Genomic DNA, 18,139 nt, shown 5'->3' with positions numbered 1-18,139 from the left:
GACCATTAGAAAAAGATATAATTCTTAGCAAGGCCAAAGATCACTGTAAAAAAAAAAATTAAATACTGGCAATATGATGGACTGAAACTATAAGTACTGCAATGGATACCCATATTTCAGTGAATACTCGTTTAAATGAAAAAAGAACACAGTTCAGGACACCTCTCCTTTGGTTCACCATGAGAAGACATTGACGCAACTGCAGTTAACAATGATATACATGCATGAGTATAAGTATATATGTAGACAGTACATCTGTACCTGTGTATGTATATGATGTATATGTGAAGATATGTATATATATATATATATATATATATATATATATATATATATATATATATATATATATATATTGATAGATAAATATAGATATATAGATAGATATAGACATACTGATATATATGTATGAGAACATGGCATAATTACATTTCAACAAGTTTATAGATGATTACATCAGTATAATATGAATTTTACCAAGTTTCTACATGACTGTTGTCACTATAATCAAACTAACCAGCATGGCTTCATCTTAACTGTTTCATTGCTTCTTATATCACTCACCTAGCTTCCCAGTATTATATTATCTGCTTCTACTATACGTACAATGGTTGGTTTTCCAGTCCCCTTGCACTCACTCCCTAGCTGCTTTACATATCTATATCTACACATCTACATCTATACATATAGTTATATGTATATATTTATATGGGATCCATTTACTACAATGAATGTATGTTTAAACAAAATGAAAATTCGCGAGTGCACTTCCACAAAAGTGCATTTTGTCAAAAATGCACTTTCATGTGAAGATAAAAATAAAATAAAAAAAAAAAAAGAAGTAATTAAAACACGCAGTTTGCATGTAATCTTAGTTGTACATCAACTTTAATGTTGATGTACAACTAAGCAAACTAGTGCTGAGATCATGGTACAGTGGGGATAAGGGAATATCCCTTAAAGATGTTTTTTTTGTGTTTTTTGTTTGGGTTAGCCAATCCAGTGACTATACTTCAGTGAAAGCGCAGTTTGATTGAAGTGCACTTTCGCTGAAGTGGGGATCTACTTTTCTTTTTCGTACAAGTGTAATTTTGATGAAGAAAAGTAGATCCATTTCTATATATATATATATATATATATATATATATATATATATATATATATATGGGTCTACTTCATTTGCACTAACTTACAATTGACTGACACCCATTTGCCAGACCCCATTTGACAGAAATGTAATTTGACCGACACTTCATTTGACTGACACTTCATTTGACTGACAAGTATTATTGGCAAGTAAATGGAATATGCCCCCTTTCCCACTGTAGTGTGACCCTGGAGTTAAAATATTTAGTTGGGGGGTGTGGGGGGTGAAGCCCCCCACTTAATTTCATATTATATTGTTTGGTTTTGCTTTAATATTGCTTAGTAAAACAAAAGTAAGTGGGGGGCTTTGCCCCTCACACCCCCCGTAACTATATATTCTAACTCCAGGGTCACATTACAGTGGGGAAGGGGGCATATTCCATTTTCTTATGAAATTTTGGTAATTTGGTCTCGGGCAAATGGGTGTCAGTCAACTGGAAGTTAGGGCAAATTAAATTTTGGTCATATGGTATATATATATATATATATATATATATATATATATATATATATATATATATACATATATATATATATTGTGAGAGTGATGAATATATCCAACAGAAAAGGTGTGACGTGAAGTAAACTGTGCACGGACAAAACCAACAACAGCTCAAATATTCCAGCACATGAAAAAAATGCTAAACAGGGATGCATGCAGAGCTTTAATGGCAGATCACAATCTCCACAACAGAAAGACCAGTTTCGCCACTTGGCATCATCAGTGTGTATCACAAAAACATTTTTACCCTTATATACATCCTGTATTTAAGGCGACAGTACATACATAGCTACTCTCCTTATTAGTCAAATTACTGAAACAAGTGCTCTTTTACAAAAACCTAAACTAACAAAAACATTGCTGCTAATATATAGCTACAAAAAAATGTTGTTTTGTTGTGAACATATACATATATATAAACACATATTCACGTGTATACCCACGCATATATGTACATATGTAAATATACATATTTTCTATATGCAAATGAATACATGTTAAAATACACGCGTGTGCCTGTACAAAACTCATATACTCTTTACCCATGTACATAAATGCATTTAAGGGCACATATCTCTTTACAGCCATGCATGGATATGTTGAAATGTAAAAATATGTATAAAAAAGCAAGTTGCTCCTATAAATAAATGCATGTATCACAGACTAAACTCTTAAACATTAACATATATATCTGCAGATGCAAAAACCAATATATTACTTAATTGTAACTTCCTATCAACCTGTTAATGTAATCATGCCTTTCTGAAACCATAAGATGACCATTGGTAAAAACTATGCACATATATATATGTTAATGTTTAAGAGTTTAGTCTGTGATACATGCATTTATTTATAGGTGCAAGTTGCTTTTTTATACATATTTTTATATTTCAACATATCATGCATGGTTGTAAAGAGGTTTGTGCCCTTAAATGCATTTATGCACATGGGTATAAGAGTATAAGAGTTTTGTACAGGCATACGTGTGTATTTTAACATGTATGTATTTGCATATAGAAAATATGTATATTTATGTATATATATATATATATATATATATATATATATATATATATATATATATGCGTAGGTATACAAGTGAATATGTGTTTATATATATGTATATGTTCACAACAAAACAAATTTTTTTTTGTAGCTGTATATTAGCAGCAATGTTTTTGTTAGTTTAGGGTTTTGTAAAAGAGCACTTGTTTCAGTAATTTGATTAATAAGGAGAGTAGCTATGTATGTACTGTCGCCTTAAATACAGGATGTATATAAGGGGAAAAATGTTTTTGTGACACATACTGATGATTCCAAGCGGCGAAACCGGTCTACCTGTTGTGGAGATTGTGATCCACCGTTAAAGCTCTGTACGCATTCCTGTTTGGCATTTTTTTCATGTGCTGGAGTATTTGAGTTGTTTTATATATGTTCTGTTTTCACAGCACTGTGCGAGGTGTAGTACAGCTAAACGGACAGCTTCACACTTTAAGAAAATCCAATAAGCGAAAGAATCAGGGTTTCTTGTAGCTTTACTGAGATTTCTTAACTTTAATACATTTTTTCTTTTTTGTTAAAAGGATATGTGAATGATAGGGCCTGGGAAAGGAAGATCATGACTGCACTTCATGACGGCTAGAAAGAAAGCTGCTTTCAGACTGAGTTACATCACCACTGAGGCTTGCTATAATGCTGTAAAACAAGTTAATCTGACTGTTATTAATAAAAGGCCACTAGATGGCAGCAACAAATCAAGAATGGTCAAACTGTACAACTATGTTATAAAATGCCTTAATTGCTATGAAGGGCAGAATACTCCCTGCCTGGTATATTACGGGATGCCACTACACTTACTAGCATTATTAGACACAATAACATATTTTAACCATTTTCAGAAACAAGAACTACAATGTCCGAGACTGGCCTCAAATAAACTTTAGTAGTTCCTTGTTTGACAACTCTTACTTCCACCTTTCTCACTTTACCATCTCTGCTTGGCAACGTGTCAATGATAAGTCCCACAGGCCATTCATTCCTGCATTTTTGACTTTCCTTCATTAACACATCAGCTACTTTAACATTTGGATAGTCTCGAGTCCACTTTCTGTGACTTTGTAAGCTGGACAAGTATTCCCTTTTCTATCTTTTCCAGAAGGTGTCAGCAAGACTCTGAACTTGCTTCCATTGTTTTACATGAAGGCCTGTTGTTTCGAAGTTACCAGAAGGAGCCAAAAAAGAGTTTGCCTTTTGAGTCAAAAGCATGGCTGCTGTAAGAACCTCAGGATTATCTGGATCATTTGACACTGGTACTAAAAGTCTTGCATTCGTAATAGCCATAACTTCCACTATCAAGGTACTTAAACTCTCATGGGTCAGACGAGTGGGCTTATCTTGGAGCAACATTGCATCCAAGATGTGTCTAGCTACACCTATTAGTCTTTCCCAAGCACCTCCCATATGAGGTGAATGTGGAGGATTGAAGACCCATGTGCATTCCTTGTCTTGTAGATAATCTCATACTGCTGTATCACCTGAACAAATATTCAGTTCCTTACAAGCTCCCACAAAGTTTGTCCCTCTGTCAGAGCGAAGTAACTTTGCTGGGCCATGGATTGAAAAGAATCTTCTCAAGGCATTAATAAAACTGGAAGCTGACATAGATTCAATCAGTTCTATATGTACAGCTCATGTAGACAGACATATAAAAAGTACTGCCCAGCATTTGTTTTCAGCACTACCTCCTCTAGCGCGACAGGTTACCACTGTCCACGGGCCAAAAACATCAATACCCACGCTAGTGAATGGTGGTTTAGGAGTCACTCTATTTTCTGGTAAATCTGCCATCTTTTGACTTTTTAATCCCCTTCTTAGTTTACGACAGAATACACATTTGTGAATAGCTGCAGATGTCAGGTGTTTACTACCAAGGATCCAGAAACCTGCAGCTCTGATTGCACCTTCTGTTATGTGACATCCTTGATGAGCCACTTGGTTATGGTAATATCTCATAATCAGTGTAGCAATATGATGAATGTGGGGGATGATAATTGGTTGCCTTTCTCGTTCAGTCAATGTTGCAAAGGACAAGCGTCCGCCAACTCTCAGAAGTCCATCTTGATCTATAACAGCACTAAACTTCTTGAGATGACTTTGTTTTGGCAATGCCTTTTGCTCTTTTATGCAGTCATATTCCTTTTTGAAGTGTTTGTGCTGAACAGAAGAGATGATCACATTCTTTGCTTGTGAAAGTTCCTCTAAGCTAACTTCCTGATGAAAACTTTTTCAGCCTCTAAGTAGAGAGCTATCTGATTTTCTCTGAAAACTTTTGGCAATATGAATAAGTCTGGATATAGTTTTAATTAGTATCTTCCAGTTTGAAAATCTTTCAAAATAGTGTGAATGAATAGTGGAATCAGAGGCTCTAATGCTGAAGCTTGCAACTGCTGGTTTAATTTTAGGATCAGCTTCAGGCTCTATGAGAGGATAACCAGTAGCCGTGTCATTTGAAATGTCTTTAACTGGCTGGTAAAGAAATGAAAGGCCTGAGAACCATATAGTGTTCTGAAGGCAGGCTGTCTGTGTGGGCCTTGTAGCATAACCAGCAGGGTTTTGCTCTGTGGGTATGTAGAACCACTGATCAGGATGAGTTACTTGTCTGATTCTATTTACTTGGTTAGAGACATACAGAAGGAATCTTCTAGAGGTATTGCAGATGTAACCCAGGACGGCTTTACTGTCTGTAAAGAATTTCACAACATCCAGTTCCAGGTCTATTTCATCTCTGATTAGCTTATACAGTTCTACAGCTAATACAGCTGCACATAGTTCCAAACGTGGGATTGTATGTGCTGATCTAGGGCTTAACTTAGACTTTCTCATAACAAACCCATCATGACATACACTTACTGCATCAGTTGTTTTCAAGTAGGCTACTGCACCTATAGCTGTGATGGATGCATCTTAAAAAATATACAGTTCCTTTTTACAGGCTACTGTCAGTGAAACAGGCCCTTAACATCTGGGTATCTTTAAGCCTTTCAAAGCCTGCAAAGACTACTTCCACTGAATCCACTCATGCAGTCTATGTTGTGGGAGTAATGCATCCCATTCCCATTTCCCAGATGACAGTTCATGGACTAAGGCCTTTCCTTTTATAGTCCCTAGTGCAACAAACTCAAGGGGATCATAAAGGCTGTTCACGGTAGCTAAAATTCCTCTTCTGATGAAGGGCTTTTCCTCTGAAGAGACCTGAAAAACAAAGCTGTCTGTTTTTATAGATCCCAGCCTACACCTAAACTTTTCTGAATAGGAAGTGAGTCTGTACCCAGGCAAAGATCTTTAAGGTCCTTATCTCTATCTTCTGCAGGAAAGGCTTCCATGACCTGTTTGCTGTTAGAAGCTACCTTATGAAGCCACAGATTAAATTCTCCCAGCATCTGCTTTGTTTTGTTGAGAATATCAGTTGCTATCTCAGGAGTGCTAGTAGATGTGAGTCCATCATTTACATAAAAATGTCTCAACACAAAGTGTTTGGAATCTTGTCCATAATGTTCAGCACCTTTTAGGGCAGCTTTACACATACAGTATATAGCCACAGCAGGACAGGGACTGTTGCCGAAGACATGTACTCTAATTTTGTACTCCACTACTTCTTTGTCTATGTCATGATCTTTGTACCAGAGAAAACATAAATAATCTCGGTGGTCCTCTCTCACCAGAAAACAGTAAAACATCTGCTGCACATCAGCTGTGAAGGCTATGGGCTCTCTTCTCAAGTGCATGAGGACCCCTAGTAGAGTATTGTTTAGATCAGGACCACTTAACAGTACCTTATTTAAAGAAATACCTTTACATTCTGCACTGGAATCAAACACAATTCTTATTTGATCAGGTTTGTGTGGGTGGTAAACACCAAACATTGGCAGATACCAGTGTTCTTTACCTTGATCCAGTGGTCCTGGAATTTCAGTGTGATCATTATCCAGTAACCTTTTGATGAATTCTGTGAAATCTCTCTTTATCTTTGACTTTTTTTGTAAGGTTCTATGTAGAGAGTTCAGGTGTCATGGCTTGTTCTCTATTACAAGGTAAACAATACCTGGGTGTGCAAAATGGCAGAGAGACCACCCAGCTGTCATTATCATCCTGTTAAGTGTCTCTGTCCATGATCTGGAGAAAGGCTTGATCTTCTATGGACAGGGCTTGTTTATTATCATCCTTTGATTTCTGGAACACTGAAACCCCTAGATTGTCAGTTTCTATGTTAAAGCTGGTATCTTCTTTGCTGTGTGAAGAAGAGTCCTAAAACCATGTTAAATTATCAAAGCTTTCTTAAAGAGTAAAATTGTTCTGGCATGGACTGAAAAAGGATGTGCGGCCATTTGTTAACACAGACATCTTGAAGGAACTGATGCTGTTTGGCTGGTGAGCTGATCCCAGGCAAACCTCTCCTACAATGTCCCACCCCAAGTCAAGTTTCTGAGCATAAGGGGCATTGACTGGTCCATTAATTTGCTCATGCACTTTGTGTACTTCTAAAATGTCTCTTCCAAGAAGCAAAAGGATAGAAGCACCAGAATTAACAGCTGGAATGAGGTGAGCAATTGGGTGGAGGTGAGGGTGATGACAAGCCACCTCTGGAGAAGGAATTTCTGACTTGTCATCAGGTATCATGTCATACTCTATCAGTGTAGGTAACAGGAATTGCATTTCCTTATCAAAAGATTCAATAACAAGGTCTATGGCTCTTCTGCCTGCAGTTTTCATAATGCCTGCACATCTTTAGAGTATAGGGAGCTGCAGTTGTTTTAATGTTAAAGATATCAAAAAAGTCAGACCTTGCAAGCAAGTGATTTGTTGCTCTGCTCATCAAGAACTGCATAAATCTTCACTGCTTTCTCTCTTTTCTCGGTGGTTTGCACAGTGACTAAACAGATTTTAGAACATGACCGTGGATTTTTACCTTGGCCACAAATTTCAGTGCACTTAGACATCACTGAAGAAGGGAAATCCTCTTTTTGCTCCCTGCCCTGATCTTTCCTGGCTTCTACCATCCCTGCTGGTTGTGGAGGTGGATCAGGGTGTAAGGCCGCTATGTGTTTCTCACTGCCAAACTCTGTGCACTCGACTGATATTTTACAGTCTTTAGTTATATGCTTAGTAGAATCACAGCACTTGAAACAGATGCCATTTTGTTTACAAAAGGACATTCTCTCCTCAACAAGCTTACCTCTAAACCCTTTGCACCTTTTTAGAGGATGAGGCTTCCGGTGAATTGGGCATTGCCTATTAAGACTTTCTGTAGGGCTCACCTTGCTGCTGTCTTGACAGTTTGTGGCCTTTGAAGGTACAACTGTTTTGTGTGTGAACACAGAAGAATTACCATGAGGTCTGGAAGGCTTTCCTGGTCTGGATGACAGATTACTGCTGCTAATGAAGGCAAAGCTGGGGTCGCTCCTAATCTTTGCTTGCTGCTGAACGAACCTAGAAAACACAAAGAAAGGAGGAAAAGCTACTTCATTTTTCCTCTTTGTATTTAGCTCCAACAGATGCCCACTTTTATTGCAAGGTATATGGTAGTTTCTCCACTATTGGATTAGTCCATGAGCAGTGTCTAAATATGAAAGGCCTGTCAAATAACCCTCCTCTTTAGCACACTCTATTTCTAGAAGAAGATCGCCCAGTTGTAATTTTATATTGTCTTTAATGCTCAACTTAGAGAAGGTTTCAAGCTTTTTCAGGAGAGCACCTTCAATTGCTTCAGGTGAACCATACCTTTCTTCTAGCCACTGCCATGCAATGTTAAGTCCTGCAAAAGCGTTAAATAAGTGTACTCCACGCATGCCTTTTGCGTGCTCTGCTGACTCTTTGCCCAACCATTTTATCATTAAGTCCAGCATTTCTGCAGCTGCCAAATGTAAGTCTCTAGTTGCACTCAGAAAGGAGGACTTCCATGCCCAATAGTTTTCTGGATAGTCATCAAACTTGATGAAACCTGAGTTAACCATTTCTTTGTGAATAAGATACTTTGCGACATCTTGTATGTTTTGGTGTTCAGGCATGTAATCTTTAGGCTGTGGTAGTGGGAGTCCTGGATTTCCATTTCTAAGGAGCTCTGGAGGTTGTTCTTTTGTTGGTTTGACATTGCTGACATCACAAGACTGATGGGGCATACAAGGAACATCTGCTGGCTTTGGGGTGGATTCTCCTTGCATAATCTTAGGTGACTGCTGGCTTGCATGCATACTAGTAAGTTTCTGGATGTACTCACTTGTACGTTCAGCAGAGGAGAGAAGTTTCTCTGGGACTTCTGGTTCTAAGTGAGTTATCTCGCTTACTGATGAATCTGCTTCCAGGTAAGTAGTGGCCTCTGCTGCTGCCACAGCAGCTGCACTCTGGCGCTGAAGAATATGTAGGTTAGCTTCCAATTCTGCCTTTTGTCACATCATAATGGCTTCTTTTTCAGCAAATGCCAGTTGGGCACATGCCGCATCTGCTTTGGCACAAGCTCCGGATTGCTAAGGAACATGCTGAGGACATCTTACTGGATCTTGATGATTTGGAGCCATGTGACTGTGTGTCATCTTTCGGGACACTAGAGCTGTTCTCCCTGCCATGCTGTGTTATGGGGGACATATCCTCAGGTTTATACTTCTTCCCTGATCTCAGACTCATATTTGCAGTGCAGTGACCTCTTGTATTCAGGACTGCAAGGATCTCCTTTTTACTGTTCCATTCTCACAGCACCGTGCGAGGTGTAGTACAGCTAAACGGACAACTTAACACTTTAAGAAAATGCAATAAGTGAAGGAATCAGGGTTTCTTGTAGCTTTACTGAGATTTCTTAACTTTAATACTTTTTTCATTTTTGTAAAAAGGAGATCTGAATGCCAGGGCCTGGGAAAAGAAGATCATGACTGCACTTCATGATGGCTAGAAAGAAAGCTGCATCCTGAGTGAGTTACATCACTTACTGAGACTTGCTATAATGCTGTAAAACAAGTTAATCTAACTGTTATAAATAAAGGCCACTAGATGGCAGCAACAAATCAAAAATGGTCAAACTGTACAACACACAGTGGTACAGAGAATAGTGTTGACACCTCACAGCAAGAAGTTCAGTGGCTCGAATCTGGGCTGGGGTACCTTCTATGCAGAGTCTGCATGTGCTCCCTGTGTTCATGTGTGTTTACTCCCTGTGCTGTGGTTTCCTCCCACACTCTAAAGACATGCAGTAGGTGGACTGGATAATCTAAACTTGATATATGTGAGTGTGTGTGCAAGTGTGTGGTGTGGAAGAACAACTGTGGCAGGGCTAGCCATCAGGTGGTGGAAACCTTCGCACTAGATGAGTGTTGCTATTGAACTGACATCCCAACCCCCTGTGAAAAATGGGAATAAGGGTTTGTGGATGGATGAACTGGTAAAGAATGAAGCTACTGAATTTTATTGCAAAGTGCATGACAACATGTTCTGGAATGAATTCCACGAAAAGAAACCTCTACAAACACAGGGAGGACATGCAGACTCTACACTAAAGGCAGCCCTGCCAAGAATTGAACCAGGGACCCTCAACACTATCCACTGCGGCACTTCACCAGTTCATCTGACTGTCACCATCTTAAATTCTGCACCCCATCACCTCTTTTTACCATAGAAAGAATGAAAGTTGGGAATCCTGTTTTTTACATGATTTATTAGGTATATCCTACAAATAAAAGACTGCAGGGCCTAGTACAGATAGATGCTCAAGTTACAGCTGTGGAATATAACACTTCTGCACTGTTTCAGAAAAAAAATGTTCATAATTGCAATTATGTCTAAAAGGAGTAAAAACAAAAAGGAAAATATGACAACTGTGCGTTATACACAAGAGTTATGATTGTAACATTCTTACCAACTTATTGGCAGCACAGTAGAGCAGAAACATAAATACTCCATGGAAACTATTCAGTATTGTAAAAAGGTATGCCATCACAAGAGTCTCTTTTCGAAAGTGGAAGACGCCAAATATCCAGGTGCACCCCAAAACAAGGAACTGAGCAGTGGCCTTAAAAAGAAGCATTCTGTGAATAAAAAATATAGTATAAAATTTAATAAAAGATAAATTAAAATGAGGTTGTCATCGCTATAGCCAAATATAACTCAACGTTTCCAAGACTATTCCAAATACATGTTTTGTTATGGGTGGATAATATGCTGTAAGTAACAGCCCTCATCTTTAATCAGCACATGGTTTCCATGTAGAACTGTAAATTCTTTTTCAGATCCAATAACTACAAAGAATTCTGCCATATTCTATTTTCCTTTTTTCCATATTTTTTCTCCCTGGTTTCATCCTGACAGCCTGACAGCTATCCAGTGCTGCATGTCCATGCTGTGTATGTCAGACACTCAAATCTACTCCTGTTCAACTACTGAATTTGATACTGGGGGCATCATGGAACCTAAGGATGTTCTAAGGGGGAGGTTGGTGCTGTCCTAACATTACCTGGAGCTGGTTTCTACTTTATTCTAACCTTACTTCCCCTCTGATGGGGGAGCTGTTGCTGAACTCCAGAGACATGTAATGGGCAGACAATTCTGGTCTGCTTCACACACTTTTATATCATGCTATGTAGGCAAATTGTCCTACCCTTTGGTCGAGCACACTGAAATTGGCTGCCCAGCCTCCACCTAGAGCCTAACTCAAACCCAAGTCAGCTGGGCTGCAGTCATCAGGGCTTTATCACTCAACGTCACTAGAGTGGCTTTTATTTTTTGTTTTATATATGTAATATGTTGACTTGATGCTCAGACATTTAATATAAATCTCTTGCCCTGGAATTCATAAAGATTTTCCATAATCATGCAGGGCTGATGCACAGTCCAAACCACATACTAGAGACCATTTGAAACACAATGGAATCCATATGCAATGGAGTATGACCATAGATTCCTATGTACCTGGATGAGGCCAGGCATGCAAACAGACCTCCACTACCTATTCCTTGATTCAAAACATGTGACTCATAAATTACACTGTTCAGGCTACCAAACTTTACTGCTGTTTGTGGGCTAATTGAAAAAAGCAACACTGAATAAATATCTGATGTTCCAGTTTTACAGAAGTTCTGTGTGGCACACAATAGCTGTATAAGATATTTTTACTGGGCATGTCCACACACAAAGCACTAAGTATTAAGAGAGGGATGCAAAGACACATCTCATTGCTATGCTATCCCCATCTACAACACAGTGATGGCTGATATCACCAAATAATGACAGGATGTTACATTTTAGGGGAGCTGAATCATAAATGGTGAATTGAAACTAGGAGTACAAAATAATAAATTTTGTCACAGTTATGGGCATTTGTTGCATATAGTCTTTAAAATATGTTATCCATTTTATTGTTGTATATGTTTCAAACTTTTCAATGTTGTTGAATTTTGGTATGAAATTTTTAGGGTAATTATTTTAAGGATTTTTCTGACTAACTGATATTTGCCATTGCACATTTTCATTAGTAATTACATTTCACAATACATTTTTGTTAATCCTGTTTTGGATCCCAGTTGCAGTAATTCAGTGTCATAGTTCAGGAAGTGATATAAGGAATGTTTATAGGTTCTTAGATTGCTACTAGGCAATAGACCAGTTTAAGCATTTTTTTTAGCCTAGTCACTGCAGTCCCACTAGTGCACCCAACAAGTCAGTCCTCTTGTCCATGACAAATGGGGTGCAGTTTCATATTCATTCATTGAGGCTAGATTTAAAGACAGTGGTGGACATGCTTTCCTCTACAGAAAGTGGGAGTTTCATTAACATTTAGGAGATTCTTTGGGAGAGTTATCTGTAATGTCTGCAATCTCCATTTATGTGGCAATATATTTAAATCCTTTAAACTTGTATTTATTGTGTCAATGTGAGGTATTGCCAGCTATGCCAGGAGACGTAGGGCCATGGATGTGTAACATATCCCAGTATAGATAGCTGTAGTTTTGTAAAGAATTACATGTCAGTTGTATATCAAACTGATTTGTACAGATGCTTGTGTTTAAAAATGTATTTGTAAAGCTGCTTATGTTAAAAACGTACCAACAGTTTGTCTTGCTGGACAGAAAAAGAAATATATTTGCATGTCAGACTGTATTATAACTACTGAAATTAATATTGTAACAATGGATACTGGAAGAGGTGAGGTTAAGCTCAGCTTTCAAAAATAGTATGGAATTAAATTACTTAATTCTTATTTCTGTTTTACAGTTCTGATTGCAACCAGAGACTAAATGTCTATGCCAGAGAATGGTTTATTAGTTCCTGGAGAAACAGTGGATGTGTTTTATTGTTTTATGACTTCCAGAAGCTGCAAAAGGTTTTAGCAAAGCTTTATGTGTGTGTAGTACTGATACATGTGTACGAGATTTTGGGTCATTTGCTAGGAAAGGGGGTAGTATGGAAACCCAAAGTCAGATGACCAGATGTATGTATTCTGTAATCCAGGGCAAAAATTGTGTTTTTAATACTAAATGAGACTGAAGTTGCAAAACTCTGGTGTTTATTGTAAATAGATATTTAGTATTTTCTTGTTCTTTATTATGTATTATTAAATATATTTAAACTTTTGATTGTGGCTTTTTCTTTAGAGAATATTTTAACCTTTGAGAGTACTCATATCTATTTGGTGACTCTGTAGTCATTCTTAAAGCCTTACTGCATTGGTTAGACACTATCGTTTGTATTAATATTAATTACACACTATAATTGGGTACTCTTGTAACAGCCTTAGAGTAGTTTGCATTAGAGTGTCTGGTGGCAGTGACTATAGTCTGGGCAGAAGAGGGGATAGCTAGTAAATCTGTGCCATTCTTTTCCGTGTGTGTGAGTGTGTGTGTGTGTGTGTGTGTGTGTGTGTGTGTGTGTGTGTGTGTGTGTGTGTGTGTGTGTGTGTGTGAGTGTGCATGCATGCACACAAATCAAATCTCCAAGACTGTGTGTGTCAGCTGCTTGGAGCAGGGACAAGAAACACTGGTATCACAGATCGAGTGCTGAAGGACTTGGCTTTGACACTCAGCTGAGGACTGAAGTCTACAGATTTGTCAGTGGGGAGTCTCACTGGGGCCCTGGAGAGGAAAAAGAGAGAGAGAGAAATTCAGACCCTGGACTCAGTGTGTTTCTTGTGTGATCTTAAGGGCAATTGTGCTTGTTGCAGACAGCTGCATCTGGAAATACTCTGTGTATCTATTTTCACTCCTAGTGAATGTCCCTCTCTGGTGTCAATGGTGAGGATTCAGGCTCCTTGATTACATCCCCCGAGTAGGGATGTTGCATATTGGTGAGCAGTGGTGTGGATATTAATTGAACTTCTGTAGCCTGCAGTCAGTTATCACTGAAGGTGTGTGTGTTCTCAGCAGCCACAAGGTAAGCCCTCAGAGTTTCATTTCACAACAGTTTTCTTTATTTTTTGTTAGTTTAGTTTAGTCAGAGAAAGTAGGCAAAGATATCAGCAGAAGATTATAGCAAGCTGATAAAGAACAAGTTGGCCAAAGTGTGTGAATCCAAAGGACTGGTGCATGCCAACCTGACTAAAGAGGAAGTGAGTTCAGTCTTAGTCGCAGATCAGACCAGCAAACAGGAGGATAACAATCGAGTAATGAGAAATTGTAGACCTCAAAAACAGGACAGTTCACCTTTTCCTAAGAGGACTTAAAAATCCATCTGGAGTTAAAGAGACTTGAACTGGAGGCCAAACATTTGGAATTATAATCATCAGAGAGAGACTGCAGCATTTGGAGGCTGAAGAAAAGGAGAAAGAGATGGAATCAGAATCAGCAGAGAGACTGTGGTGTTTGGAGACTGAAGAAAATGAAAAGCAACATCAACACGAGAGGGAGATTCTGATGCTTTGCCAGGGTCATGGAGGTAATGAGGAAGGGAATAACTGAACCCCAGAAGCCACAAAGGTCGGTACATTTCTTCCACAGTTTAGAGAGGTGGAGAATGTTGATGGTTTTATTCATATAGTTGAAAGAGTATGTAAACAGTATAATGTTGACCAACGGCTCTAGGTTCCTGAACCCTTACTCTATGGTAAAGCTGTAACTGCTGTTTCTAAATTGTTTGAAATTGATTGTTTAAACTATGACAAAGTAAATCAATGTTTACTAGAATGTTTTATTTTAACACCTGAAACTTACAGAAAAAAGTTTATTGGGCATAGATACAAGGCAGATGACAGTGTATATGGCTATATTGCTGAGTTAAGCACTTATTTTGATTGGTGGGTGAGTGGTTATCAGGTCACCACTTTTCAAGGACTGGCAGACCTTTTGGTGAGGGTACAAGCCTTTAGCACTTTGCCTGAGGACATGAGAATCTAGTTGGCAGACTGAGAGTGTAACTCTGCAGATGAGCTGGGGGAAATAAATGAACTCTACTTAGGAAGCAGAGCATCACTGCCCAGGAAGGGGATACCCAGTGCTGCAAACAGATTTAAGGGAACCCATGGTGGGCAGCCTAAACCATCCAAACAGAGTCCACCAGTAAAAGGGGAAGCCAATACTTCAGGTACATGGCCAGGATTTGATGACTCTGTGGCCACTCCTGAATGTCTTATTGCATTAGTCAAACAATATTGTTTGTATTAATATTAATTTCAATTAGCATAATTGGGTACCCTTGTTACAGCCTTAGAGTAGCTAGCTTTGGGGTCTCTGCAGACAGTGTAACTACCTTGTAGTCCGGGCAGAAGAAGCATAGCTGGTAAATCTGTGCCAACCTTTCCCAGGTGTGTGTGTGTGTGTGTGTGTGTGTGTGTGTGTGTGTGTGTGTGTGTGTGTGTGTGTGTGTGTGTGTGTGTGTGTGTGTGTGTGTGTGCAAATCAAATCTCCAAGAGTGTGTGTGTCAGCTGCTTGGAACAGGAACACAAAGCACTAGTTTCACAGATTCGGTGCTGGAGGACTTGGCTTGGACATTCGGCTGAAGACTCAACTCTACACCTGTGCCAGTGGACAGTCCCTTTTGGGTCCTGGAGAGAGAGAGAGGGAGAGAGAAATCCAGACCCCAGACTGACTGTGTTTCCTGTGTGTTCTTAAGGGAAACTCTGCTTGATGCAGAGAGCTGCATCTGGAAATACTGTGTGTATCTGTTTTTGTTCCAAGTGAACATCACTCTCCATTGTCAGTGGTAGGGATTCATGCTCCTTGATTACTGGCCCAGAGTGGGGAAATCACATTTGTTTTTAGCACCAGTTTGACAAATATGTAGTCGATCAATAGAACTGGTTCATATACATGTCTGTTGACTCAGCAAGCATCACCGTGTAGCAGTTTTTGGGCAACAGAGAAGACAGATAGGTCCTTTAGATGCTCTGAGTAACACAAGGAGCTTGCATCTGAGATATTTAGTGGGAAGCCAGTATGGGTTTTCATGTCATGTTAGGTACTTGGAGAGGTACATACTAAATAGTGGATTGTATTCTAGTATGAGTCTAATGAGGGAAATGTAAAGGAAATTATGACCTCTTGATTGAGAGAAGATGACCTTAGTAATCAGCTGTGTAAAGTAGAAAACATTCTTAATGACAAGGAATATGCATTTGTGAGAGGATAATTGTTATAGTGAGTCTAACAGGTCTATAGTTGGCCAGATCTGCAGATGTGGGTTCCTCATAGAGGGAAACTACCACAGCTGTTTTCTAGGATTCTGGCACATAATCAGTACAGCTGATGTGGTTGAATACTATAAATATGAGACATGATAGGGAGTGTTACACTGACCATGAAACAGTTCAGTGCACTAGCTAGACATACAGAGCAGATAGTTTTGGTCCTAGTGAGGACTTCTAGTATCTTCTCATTGGTGACTACTCTAAGTATGGTCTGGATTCTTTGTATTTGGAAGTTTGGTGATGATATAAGGGAGAAGTTGGATGCAGTCAAGGCAAACAGAACACAGCTCTGGATAAAGTGCCCCTGATAAGCAAAAAAGCAAATCCAATGAAAAAAACTCCAGAGGCACACCACGACAAACAGAGCCGACCTGGTGAAAACCTTTTTATTCACACAAAGAGCACAGAACAATGGCCAGTAAGCACTTTCACGTTTCTCTGAATGCTTCTTCAGACTTAAAAAGTACTCCTTCTATAATACATCAATATAAAGACAGGCTTAACCAGCTTGCACCAATCAAAATCATCCCATTACATTGTTAATTAATACAGTAATCAAAAATAAATTAAATCATCTCTGCCTAGTAATGCTTACAATACTGAAGAATGTAGTGTGTCATCGCATAATGCATATAGAAAGAATATGCAAATGTGTGCATGCAATAAAAACAAATTTTATATATATATATATATATATATATATATATATATATATATATACACACACACACACTAACTAATAAAATGTGCATAGAAAATATATATAACAAGATACAACCACTGACATATAAAATATGGGCAGTCATATAAATGTCCTATATCTAAAAACATGTTTATTCTAGCCATTTAACATTCATAATGTCAGTAAAATTGTATTACCATAAAAATCTGCTGTTCCATATAAAAACTACTATTCCATAAAAACTTCATACTAGTGTATATATAAAAACATGTATTCATACTTGTGTACCAAGGTAATAAATAGGGGTCTGCCCATTAAAAATGACTAGTGAGTAAAGGGTCTATCTTTAAGGAAGGGTTTCAGTGAAACCCTATCATTTAGGCCATGTAATTAATATACAAAACAGCAAGGTTAGGTGATGTCAGGAACCATACTAAGAAGCAGGAAGCTAGATGGATCCTGAGGTTACAAGCAGATAGGTTACACGGCCTAAATGATAGAGTTTCACTGAAACCCTTCCTTAAAGATAGACCCCTTACTCACTAGTCACTTTTAATGGGCAGACCCCTATTTATTTTCTTGGTACACAAGTATGAAGATGTTTTTATATATACACGAGAATGAAGTTTTTAAGGAATAGTAGTTTTTATATGGAATAGCAGATTTTTATGGTAATGAAATTTTACTGACATTATGAATATTAAATGGCTAGAATAAACATGTTTTTAGATATAGGACATTTATATGAATGCCCATATTTTATATGTCAATGGTTGTATTTTGTTATATATATTTTCTATGCACATTTTATTTTTTATTAGTTAGTGTGTGTGTGTATATATATATATATATATATATATATATATATATATATATAGATAGGTTTGTTTTTACTGCATGCACACATTTGCATATACTTTCTATATGCATTGTTATGTGATGACACACTACATTCTTCAGTATTGTAAGCATTACTAGGCAGAGATCATTTAATTGATTCTTGATTACTGCATTAATTAATGATGTAATGGGATGATTTTGATTGGTGCAAGCTGGTTAAACCTGCCTTTATATTGATGTACTATAGAAGGAGTACTTTTTAAGTCTGAAGAAGCATTCAGAGAAACATGAAAGCACTTACTGGCCATTGTTCTGT

General features: G+C 38.1%; 1 protein-coding gene across 1 annotated transcript in view; it reads right to left on the bottom strand.

Annotated features, from left to right (window-relative positions):
• Nucleotides 1–18,139, bottom strand: part of LOC122812121 (adhesion G protein-coupled receptor E3-like) — a 224,305-nt gene that overhangs the window by 161,697 nt on the left and 44,469 nt on the right. Inside the window, exon 2 of the mRNA XM_044084410.1 lies at nt 10,548–10,716. Coding sequence (XP_043940345.1) covers nt 10,548–10,716 — 169 coding nt within the window. The remainder of the gene's footprint in view (nt 1–10,547; nt 10,717–18,139) is intronic.

The sequence above is a fragment of the Protopterus annectens genome, chromosome 9.part0, assembly GCF_019279795.1.
Source record: "Protopterus annectens isolate FY-2018-M chromosome 9.part0, PAN1.0, whole genome shotgun sequence".
Lineage (NCBI taxonomy): Eukaryota > Metazoa > Chordata > Ceratodontiformes > Protopteridae > Protopterus > Protopterus annectens.
Note: the sequence above shows the minus strand (reverse complement) of the source record. Positions and strands in the feature narration are given on the sequence as shown.